At 31.7% G+C, this 12,396-nt stretch overlaps 1 protein-coding gene across 1 annotated transcript in view; it reads right to left on the bottom strand.

The window, feature by feature from the left end:
* Nucleotides 1-11,263: 11,263 nt before the first annotated feature.
* LOC150088330 (uncharacterized) overlaps nucleotides 11,264-12,396 on the bottom strand; it is a 243,664-nt gene continuing 242,531 nt past the window's right edge. The window contains exon 6 of the mRNA XM_090370125.1: nucleotides 11,264-11,742. Within this exon, the coding sequence (XP_090226251.1) occupies nucleotides 11,264-11,742 (479 nt within the window). The remainder of the gene's footprint in view (nucleotides 11,743-12,396) is intronic.

Genomic DNA, 12,396 nt, shown 5'->3' with positions numbered 1-12,396 from the left:
TGATATTTATTTGAACTTGAGAATTCTGTGCACTACAAATGCATAGGTAATTACATAGGTCATTTCCTGATTAGATATTGACCAGTGCATTTTGAGAGGTGTATCTTTCACGTAGAAAAGATTTGACTTACTCCATATAACTAAATTTTACGTAGAGAAGTGTGCACGGGGTGGGCGCAGCCACCTAGTATATATTAAAATAAATGAAACAAATGCCAGAAAGTATAGCAAAAAGTGTTTTTAATATATATATATATATATATATATATACACACACACACACACACACACACACACAATATATATATATATACAAATAGAATAATTAATACAACAATCTCTGCATGTAATTTTGATGTCTCATTTAACTGCTAGCATTCATTTGTTCTGTGCACTGCACATCTATTTGGTTTCCACTCATGGAAACTATGGTCTCTGCTGGCTGATTTAGATAATCTTATTTGCATGTACATCTCATAACCCATGCTGCTAAACTGTCTCTCTGGATAATGTGGGCAATTTTACCTCAAAGTCTTGGTCTAATGGCCCCCAGAAGGTCTTAATCTGCAACTAGTAGTATAAAAAGTAGGAAAGCTTTCTCATCCTCCTTTCATTTGTTTTTGTGGCTGGTAGGAATATTTTGAAAAGGCTTAAAATAGTACTAGCTGTTTTATAATTTCCAAGTATTAGCAAAATATTAACATGAACTAATCAGTGATGTCGTGAACTCTGGTGGGGCACTATCATTAATTTTAAATGTTTGCTAGGTTGTCAGGGCTGTTTGGGAGCCCTTTGGTGGGCATCCCACTGCATTTGTATTGTTTTCATCACGTCACCAGAAATGATCCATGAAATCTTAACTTATATAGTTTACAGTAATTCTAATGATATCTTATAATTTATAGAGTTTAGGCTGAATAAGAATGTGACACAATTTTACACATTAAATGCTTTAACTAGAATACATAAATTTTTCTCTTATATTTTGCCACATTTATCAGTAATTCATCTCACTTTAATATAAAAATTTTTGCTCTTTTCACACAAACAATGACAGCCAAATAATTCAGCAACAATTAAATTCGTAACCTCCAGCATTTTCTATAGAATCTGGGTATTATATAACCATAAACTAAGGAGAGCTGTTAAGACAAAGAAAAAATAAACTAAAATAAAAATACAAAAATTAACATTAATATCACCTTTTTTTTTTATTTTGAAATATTCTACTTATACATTCATATTCTGCTTTTCAACTTTAAAATTCCTGCAGTAAGTAATCAAATTATTGTGTTTATATTTACATGACACCATATACGTCTTATACTGAAATTTAAGACTTTACTAAATTTTGCTTTAAAAAACATGGAAATGTTGTCAACTTTTTCTTAAAAGCAGAAAACTTTACAAAAACTATATTTGACAGTTTACTTTAAAGGTATTATAACTGTCTTGTGAATAGTACCTATACATAGAATGTATTCAAGTGCACATATTTGTGTAAATCTTTAGGAAGAAACATTCTAATTTTCCAACAAGATTTATTCTACGTCAACTTGCGATACTAATACTGCTTAGGTAACAAGGTTTTTTTTTTTTTTAAATCAGACATGTATAAGAATGACTATGTGAATATACAAAGTGCAATATTTCCTTATCTGCATAGAATGAACATGTAACAGCAACATGATGTGAAATATTTATAGTGCAAGTTGTCTCATAAAAGATTTTGTGCAAATTAATCAACAATTGAGCAAAGACCTTGCCAGACATGTCTTTTAAATAGCATACATGGAAAATAATGCCACTCTCCTTCTCCATACACTAAAATTTTAATTAAAAAAAAATATATATCAAATCTTCCATAATCTACCATACAGCAAATTTCTACAAGCAAAAATTTGTCTGTATGTTAGTAATAAACATTAAAAAATTTGAAATATTTATATACCATAAAAAAAAATGATACACTCCTTGCTTTTGAATTATGTGTATATTAAATCTAACTTCAATTAATAAGTACCCCTCAATAAACTAATTTGTTATATACACAGCATACCAGAATGTCTACCAGTTCCTTGAAAATAACTGTATGCAGTTGCAAGTATAGATTAGTTTATCATGGAGTACTTGTATTATTGACTGAAGTTAGCTCTTAATGAAAATACCAAAAAAGTGTCTTGTTAAAAGATAGGATTAAAGAAATGTATGTATATTATTTTTACAAACTAAATGGAAGCTGCACAAAAGTTTAAATTGCATATTGAGAGAATCTTCCAGAAAATAAATATGATTTCATTTAGATGATCGCTTCATTATCAAAAAAATGGATTCTGAATTTAATGAACAATATCAGATTTAATTTTTATCTGAACTTTAACTGTCTTTGCAAACATAATTACCGAGTTTATCACATTTTGCATTTGAATAATATTAAATGTTGCTACAGTAATATTAGGCATAAAAGTCAGTCTACAGAATAATCTGAAACTACAGGAAAAATCTGAAGCTATGATGTTGCCACAAAGAACATTTTCCTCATTAAATTTTACATAATAGTTAATAATTCTTGTACATTGATTTTGGTGGTGAAATCAGTAACTATTAGTATTAATTTTGGCAAATGATGCAAGAAAGTAAGCTTATACAGCATCAGCCAAAAAAAAAAAAAAAAAAATCCCATTTTAGTTACCCATCCCCTACAATAGTTTGTCTAGTTCTTCCTTGAATTTATTCAAAATACCCACTTTAAAGTATTAAGGTATTGATTAAAAATTTCTTTTCCATAAAAGCATTTTGTGAAAAATCACGTGATAGAATTACTAAAGAGTAATTTTTGCCTATGCAAGAATTACTTTTCAGTGATTTTTCTACATCAGAATACTTATGACATTTCTGAAGGAAAACAACTGACAGTTTAATTTAACAGGTACATGCATGTGTAATTTGAAATAACTGTTTATTAATTATAGCTACTTAAAATAATAGTTAACTGCTCATTTGTCAATTTCTCCAGTAATTATGTTAACTGGAAGAATTTTCTTTTTACACTCACTTCACACATTCTTTCCACACACATTCTTTCCACATTATTTGAATCCTGTTTACACAGTTTGTCTTTATGAAGGATGACCAGTCTCTTTGCACAAAATTTCATTGTAGCATTCTTGCTTTAGTTTTTACACTGTACTACCAGGTTGGGTGATTTCCATATATATATATAGAGAGAGATAAATCTGATTTTCCTGTTATTTTTCTTGGGCAGAAATTACCCTGTGCATTTATTTCCTCTTTAGGGCAATCTTTAATATGTATAATTATACATATGTACCAAAGTAAATATATAATTATAAATATATAATTATACTTGAGTACCAAAGTAAAACTGCATGTTTATCTCTATAGCTGAAAACTAAGCAACCATCACCATTATGAGTAGTGCATTCAACTTGGTGTCTAGCATCTTACAAAAAACTGGTATTTGATCATGAAGCAGGAAACTTCCTTTCATAATGCCTCCAAAAATAATGCAAAGGTATCATCACCAAATACTGAAGCAGTAAAAGAGGTCAATAAATCATTTATCTTTAGTAGTCTCTATAAGCCAGAGATATGCAAACGTTTTTCCAATTCATAAAGTTGGTTTGAAATCAGTATTAGATTATTAAGTTTGATTTCTGTTGCAAGAAAAATTGTGGAGTTCACAGTTAAGGATATAGTTCATAATTAAGATAAAAACTGAAATTGCTGTATAAGAAATTGAGAGAATACATATATAAGATGCACTGCACACACACACACAGGTATAGACCAGCCATCTGGAAAGCTCATGCAACTAGCACAACTAAAAAATCATATACTGAAAAAAAAAAAGGATAGTTTCAACAGCTATTTATCCAGTTGCAGAGAGACTGAATTAAATAATTAAACATTTCAAAAATGCATTTAATAAAAACAATGTTTAACAAGGTAACAGTTTTTATCAGACTCAGCTTGAAGAAAATTGTCTAGAAAGTTAGATAATACTCTGTTTAATTGTTTTAAATTAGATAAAAAGTGACCATCACAAGCACTGAAGTCTTGCTTTCTTCACCCAGTAGCTGGGTGGAGAAGGCAAGAATTAAAGTATCAGTTACTTTACTGCTTGGTGAGTGATCTTCCTAAGTGAAGAGAGTACTTGGCATCCTTGAGTAGTACAGCATTTTTATCAATTATCAAGTTGGAAACAATCTAGGAAGCTATTCTGTACCATCTTTGGTACTTTCATTTGTAATGGCCTGCACTTTGGAAATGCTAATGACACTAATACACATGGTTGTGTTTCACCAAATCCTCACCCTACAATCACTTGTAACAACTTGTGTTTCAGATGGAAACTTGTTTCATAGCACAATCACTGACATTGTTACCATACTGGAAAACCAGCTACATGTCACCTTGAACACATGAAGACAGACTGAGACTTGCTGTTGGCTTCTAAACAAATCACAGTGTGCATACTACTAGAGAAGCATATCAAATATTTTGCAATGTCATATCAAATGTTTTGCACTGTCCCATATCTGGGAGATATGAGCCAGTACAGAAGTAATTACAATCAGTCCTTGGACAAGAAATTTATGTTACAGATAGAATATTAAATCAACTACCAATAATAAAAGTACATAATTGTGTTTGTTATAAACTATTTGAATTATTTACTTTAACAGTCCATTTTCACTAATTTCGTACTTTTCTCTTCACTTCTAGTGTAGTGATCTAACCTACCAGTTTGCACAGTTATTGCGAAAGCTTTTGATACTATCCGATACCTCAGTATCCTTTAAAACCTTATTCCTTTGGATTAAATGGCAGTCTTCCATGTCTTAATTAAAAATTTCTTGCCAAACAATACCTATTCAGTTTACTATGAAAATATCCCACCTTGGAATTTTGTTTAAAAGGAAAAGGTTTGCTTTGCTTTGCTTGGGATCAGTACTTACTACAAAACTGTTTGCAGTCAGAATTAACCATGTGACCAAAGGCTTTCTAAATCCAGTCAGGTTAGTATTAGTAGTGGCAATTATGCAAGCAAGCAGGCTTATAAAATATCAGCAAAAAAAAAAAAACCTCACCTTCCCAACCCCTCCAGTACAGCAACAGATGGAAGTTTGCTCCAACAATCAACCACCAACTGACTGAAGGAAAACTTCTGCACATCTATCCTACAACCATCCTTCCTCAATTTTAATTTATGCCCCCATGTGTGTAGTCTAAACAAAAGAAGGAATGTCATCAGCACTGAGCTTGCTCAATCCAATAAAAATCTTAAACACTTCAATCAGATGACCTCACAAGTGCCTAGTCTCCTGATGCTGCAATTTGCAGAACTGAAGCCATTCTTGGTAAGATCACCCTTTTGTTTCACCCCCTAACCAACTCATTGCCCTTTTCTGCACCTGTTCCAGGACATCTAGAGCTTTCCTAAAATGTGAGGCCTCCAGACCTGTATGCAGTACTCAGGATGTGGCCTAACTATTGCCTTGTACAATTGAATAATTACCTCTATCTCTGCTAGCAGAGATAGAGGTAATTATTCAGTTCCTCCATATCATTTTGTCAATGATATATACACCTCTAAATCATAGAGTTGTACCTTTTTTGCAGAAGATCTCAGTGTTTGATATCATTCTAGGATTATGAATTTAATTGAGAGACACCTTCAGATATCAATAAATAAAATTTCTTTATGGATGAAGCATAATGGATACAGAACAGGAAACCATAGCAATACATTTTTTTTTCTTTTTTTTTTTTTTTTTTTGAAAGAAGAGAAAAATGCACCCTGAACTTGAACTACAAGTAGCTAATTATGTGATAAATGTTATTTATAGGCCTTATTCTAAATAATAACTTGCTAAAATATTTACTAACTATTTCTTCTATGTCATGAGATGCTGACCATGTTACTTATTTCATCAGTATTAACTTCTAATCAGATCCCATCTAGACAGTGAAGCACTGGTATACAAGGATCACATTAAGATGGCTTAATCTTATTATGCTTGCAGGATTGCTCAAGTGTTTTTAGAATTTTCCCTGTTTAAAGTTGATATATTGAAGAGAATCAAGCAATCCTTAGGAGAAATGATTGATTTCATTTTTAATGGCACATTAGCAGCTTAGACCAGTCTTAGGAGGAAGATGCTGCTACTCAATTCTGCAGTCAGAATTCAGAGCTTTCATCTCATCTTGACCCATATCTCTTCAGTTCAATGCACAGTGCATTTCAGAAATAAGCCCTGCTAGAATGGCTAGCCCAGTGCTGTAATGTACACCTTGATAAATCTTTCAAGAAACAGGAAAAGTTGATCTCCCTTGGTTTCAGTATTCACCATTTTGTGATAACTATCTCGATCAATGGGATAAACTAACCCCTGAGAGTAAGAGCATGCTGCCAATTTGTTAATAAGGGCTCACTTGAGAATTTCAGCTAAGGGTCATATCCAGTTAAAATAGTCTGTTAATTTTTTTATCAAACTAATTTTTTGAACAAGGGACTCAAGATAATTCCCAAAAATTTAACAAGGTGCCTAGTACAAGCTCCATCCACCACACTCCTGCTTAAGAGCTTTAACATTAAGCCATTCATGAAGAACATGGTCCTCTGTGACAGTATAGTGGTTCACCCCATGCCACTCATTTGGAGAGGTCTGGGTTCGGTTCCCATCAATGATTACAGGAATTTATTTAATCCTCTTTAATTGTGATTGTAATTAGCTGGTCTCAGCTAGAGGGAGTAGAGATTCTGGTTTTTCAGCATGCACAATGTGCAAATCATCCTATGAATACCCGCTTCTACAGACATAAGTTACCCTTGGCAGCCATTAACAAATTATTATTATCATTATTCAAGCATGATCTACAAGACTACTCTCAATTCTCCCAAATGTATACTAATGAGATCTATCCCCAGTACTCACACTGTTAAATCTCACTCAGAGTAAAGCATATTTATCATAGACTCAGTGGTGTCGTAGTATGGTAGGCATCCAGGAAAATGCCTAGGGCACCATTTGGGTAGGGGCACTTCGCCGTCGTGCGGATTATTTAATTTTATAGGTAATCCATATGCCCTATGCAAATCAAGCATTTGTCTAGGGCACCAAAGTATCTCACGACGGCACTACATAGACTGTATTAATCTTTAAAGTAATAGGCATGCAGTCTAAGTTTATATCATCTCTACAGGAACCACTGACACTATAACATACAATAAGAGAATATTATAACCTTACTAAATTATTTAATTTATTAAAATGAATCAACCTGTATACTGAATCATCAGAATTAGACAACAGTACTGTATAAGGAACTCTAAAAGGCACAATATGGCCACCTGAATGCTCAAATAACAACTCTTTCCTGAAGTTTATCTTGTCAAATATATCATAATTTTGAAGCTATTTATTTCATTACATTGGCATTGAGTAATATAATTTTCTCAGTTTTAGTTAAGTGGTTATGGTTTAAAATTATTTTGGAACTGGAAAGTACTGAGCAGAAAGCCAATTCCTGCAACATCTGTAGTATTTGCCAATTTTAGGGAGAACTCATTATTCTATAAAATATTTTATACATAATCAAGAATATACCATAACATACATACCATATAAGAATATACCATGTACCATTATGATACAATATGCACTGTGTTAATTCTATGGGTAAAAATTGATTGAAAAAAATTGATTTTTAATTTTTTTTTTTTTTTTTTTTTTTTTTTTTAACAATCAGTGCACAGCCCCAAAGAAAGGGATTATACCCAATGGATATCTGAACCCACTGAGAACTATCGAATTATAAAATAAGTAATCCAACTTACCAAAAATAACAGTTAATGGTTGAATCCTGGTGTGAATGGTTTAAAATTATTTGTAGGATAACAAAATGTATAAGAACTAATTTACCAGTCAGAAACAATATAAGTCTACAATGTAAAATATAGACTGGCTAGTAGAGTTATGAGGTTTATAGCATTATAAATCTAAATATGATACATATTGAGCTAAAATTTAAATTACACTCTCTCTCTCATAACAAAACAGTAACTTGAAAGTTAACCAATTATATCACTATATTTTTATCTTTCTATGTGACAGATCAGTAATTTTTAACATTGTTGTATAGGAATGTTTCTAAAGTACATTTAATGTCCCTTTCTGAAGCCAAACATTCAGTGAACTTTGCTCAAAATTCAATAATTATTATCATTTCAATCAATCAATATAATTAAGTAAGCAGAAATTTTGAATAAGTGATTTTATGGATTTTTTACAATAAAATTTTCCTACAGTTTAATGACTTATCAAAAAATATAACAATATAAAATATATATGATATAGTATAGTATAGCATAAAAGTAGCATAGTATGCAAAAACAAAAAAGGTCTAAAATAAAATAGTTCTGCAACATCAGTTAATAGAATATGCAAAAATCAAGAATATACAAGATCTGATATTGATGAAGGAATTTTGGCATACAGAATCAAATATTTACATCTCTGACATAGATGTCAAAGTATATATTAATGTTCTATTTATTAATCTTTAAATTATAAGCAAATTTCTTATAAAAAAAAATTACACTGCAGTATGAGAAAAATGAAGCATACTCATTTGCTCACATACATACATTTGTAACTGAGATTAAAGAAACCTTCAATGATGTTTAAAAATTAAAAATCATATGTAACAAGTAACTTACAAATGCATAAAAGATGGGCACAAACCTCAAAGGTATGATAAGTAATTCTGCATAAACAGATAAGACATTAAAATACTTTTTATGAATGACTGAAGTAATCTTTTTTTAATACAAATTATGAAATGGTTTTAATATTCAGCAGAAATGATTGGCAATCAAATATAGTTCCTTTTAACACAGGAAAAGGAAATACATACAATAAAATAAAGGTTTAAATTTCCTTCCTTCTGTCATGAATAACAGTTATTCACGACAGAAGGAAACTGGTGAAATAAGCAATAACATTAAGGCAACTGATTTAAATCAAACTGAAAATGAAAATAGCTACTATTGAATGTGTATGGTGTAGCCAAAGCTTAATAAATCATTTTAAGATATTATTAATGACACCACTGGATGATAAAGTGATCACATTCAGAAAATTTGCTTGCGGGGGATGCCAAAAATATCAAAAAATTAAATCTGATTTTTTTATCCAGAAAAAACTTAGAAAATAATTATTAAATTGTTATTTATCAAAGATACTATTTTTAATAACATAAGCAGCCTTCTTCAGAGGCTACACCTCAAACAAAACATCAAACACATTTTTTTCTGTTTACTGATCTGTCATGCGAGTCTAAATGTTAAATAGTTTTCTGAAAACTGAAATTAGTATTAGTGTATATTATTACTAAGAGCAAGGCTGTACACCTTCACTTGCTAACATCATTATAGTTGTGAATATAATACTGAAGTAATATTTTACAAAATGTGCTCAAGTTATGAGATCTCCTAATTTATTTAATATAAATGATACATAACAGATGAATAAAATATACCTACTTTTTTTAACATAGTCTCAAAGGAATTCCACACATTTTTTTGCATTTTTCCCCAAGCTCTGAAGGCTGCTGTTAAGCATTCTTTACAGATATATTTAACTCACTATTGGTCAATTGTGCTAGATGCTGCTGATTGGTTTATAAATACTTTACCAAAAAAGGGGGTCTTCACTGAAAAAAAGTCACTTGGTATGAGGTTCAGTGAGTATGGAGGGTGTAAGAAGGGCTCAAATTTGTTTCTTGCACCTGTGTAGCATGAAGGAAGCACTTGATGGTGAATGCAGAGATAATTCATAAAATGTGGACATTTCTGCTGCAAAGATGGGATGTTATTTGGTTTTTAGGAGCATTAGCAACTAAGGCCATATTGCTCCGTGAATATGCAGTGGTTATTCCCTGACCTTTCCGCATCCCCCGTATTTGGTGGTGATGGGCTCGAACCCTGGTCTAATCAAGAAGCGTGTGCTATGCACTGCTGCTCCTTCCCACCTGGCTACGGAGGCACCACAAAGATGGGAACAATTTCTCCTCCATAACCACTAAATGAGTTTCCTATAATTGAATGCAATGTGAAGATGATACCACCAGCATTCCACAAAACTGCAGCTAAACTGAATCATTTATGTCAACTAATTTCTTGTTGTACTTGAAACAACATGAAATTTGTTTGACACAAATAAATTGTTCTTCCACTGGGAGACTGGTACTTGGTTTTCAGACTGAAGAGTGGAATCCACATCTCATCCAAGGTAACAACTGGCAAAGAAAGCACCATACACTTCAACATCTCACATACGCATCACTTGGCACATGTTTAAATGACTGTCTTTCTGTTGTATGCAGAGCCCACTATTATACCTAAAAATGTTGCTTCATCAAACAGTGTTGTCCTAAGAATGACTGATTTGCAGGCCTGGTTGACATGTTTCTTAATACTGGAACTTGTACACCTAACTATATATATTTTTCACTTTTGTCAGATCTTTAAGACATTTTTTTGATGTTTTTGATGATATTGGTTTATCTTTGATGATATATCCAAACTTACAGGATATGATTTTCCACTTTTAAATGCAAAAAACAGATTATTGCTGGCTACTCCTGCATGGAAAATGACACTGTTTTCATGACCACATATTTTCACATGGAGCAGTGCCAACTATCTGTTGTGTGTGTGTGTGTGGAGCACTGCCATATTATGGAACGCACCTCAAACAATTATATATATTACATAGCAATGTCATTCATATTCATTAATAGCTTTTTGAAATATAAATTATGAAACCTTATAACTTTAATGCACCTCATAATTCACTTATAACTCACCAGTTATATTCTGCAAAACATGTGTTTAACTGCACATGATTGTGTGTATATTAAAGATATACCATATCTAAATACCACAAAATTAAAATTCTGTAGTATATTAAATTACTGAATTATTTTTAGCATCCAAGTTCTCAATGTGTAAAACTGTAAACTATTTTTATATTTACACCAATACTGAAAGTTTAACTTGTTAAACAGCAGTTTGCGCGTGCACACACACACACACACTCTCTCTCTCTCTCTCTCTCTGTTAAAAAGAAGTCTGGCTAGGTCTGTTCTAATAAGCTATATTATCAGGAACATTGTTCCTACCTTGAAGACAACTCTTGGTTCTCAGATGAAATAAAAAAAGAAAAACCAGAAATCACCTTAAGTGAGATAGTGGAGTAGATGTTAGGAGATCTGATCTATTTACATCATTTGTGGTTATAGATACATGTTTCAAACTAAACTGATAGTCATTATTATTATTCTCTTCAGGAGAATGTTCATCACTAAGTGAAACAGTGCCACTTATAATCGGTACAGCAGCACCATTATAATATGCACATATGCCACTACTTTTCTCCAAACTTACAGAATTCTGTTCCTGACTTCCTATGAGAGGTACACAGTCTTTTCCATGTTTCTGAACAGAAATGCTCTCAACTCCTGAATCCTTATTAACCTGGTGGCAGATTCTGAAGTGTTCTTCTGACAAACTACGTGTATAAAATCCAATTCCACAACAAGAGCATAAGTTCCTTGAACGAAGTAAATGGGTACGTGTCTTGAGATGTCTGTTCAAATCTGATTGAGTAACACCATTATAATTGCAGATTTGGCAAAGAAACTGTTTGATACCTAAAAATAAAAATAATCTTATGGGCAATAAAAAAAAAAACTTTTAAACAAATTCATTAAAATAATAATGAATGCTTTAGCTGTACATGTGAATATAGACTGTAAAGTTCATAAGTTTGCCTGATTTAATTTTCTGTAGTTTCATGCTTATAAATCTAATTGAAATACAGGCATACCTCGAATAACGAATAGGATGCGTTCTACGAAATTACTTCGTTAAGCGAAACTTCGTTTTCAGAGGTAAAAATACTATGGCCAGAATAGGGATACGTTCCTACGTAAAGAAAATGAAAAGCTTTTTTTCCGAACAAAGAAAAGTTTTATTAAATAAACAGTCAACTTACATACAAAGTGAAATCACATTTTAAAATACGAGTCTAAAGTTGTTGTTTATGCTCTTTTTCTCTTGCATTTAGCAATTGCCTATACGGAGTTATTGCATTTAATACTGATCGCTTAACAATAAAACTTCTTCCTAAATCAGGATCATTTTCACTAAAAAAATTTAAAACGTTTTCAATGTCATTTAAGTACCTTTTTTTAAATCTTTGGTTGTTAACACTTTTTCGGCAGGAACTTCTTTAACTTCGTCTTCGTTGCTAACAAGGTTTTCTAAATCTTCCACTAAAAAAACATCATCTTCTGCATTCAATA

This window comes from Mastigoproctus giganteus, chromosome 3, assembly GCF_048544385.1.
Source record: "Mastigoproctus giganteus isolate SK-2022 chromosome 3, ASM4854438v1, whole genome shotgun sequence".
NCBI classification, from domain to species: domain Eukaryota; kingdom Metazoa; phylum Arthropoda; class Arachnida; order Uropygi; family Thelyphonidae; genus Mastigoproctus; species Mastigoproctus giganteus.
The sequence above is the reverse complement of the archived record's forward strand: the minus strand, read 5'-3'. Positions and strand labels throughout refer to the sequence as shown.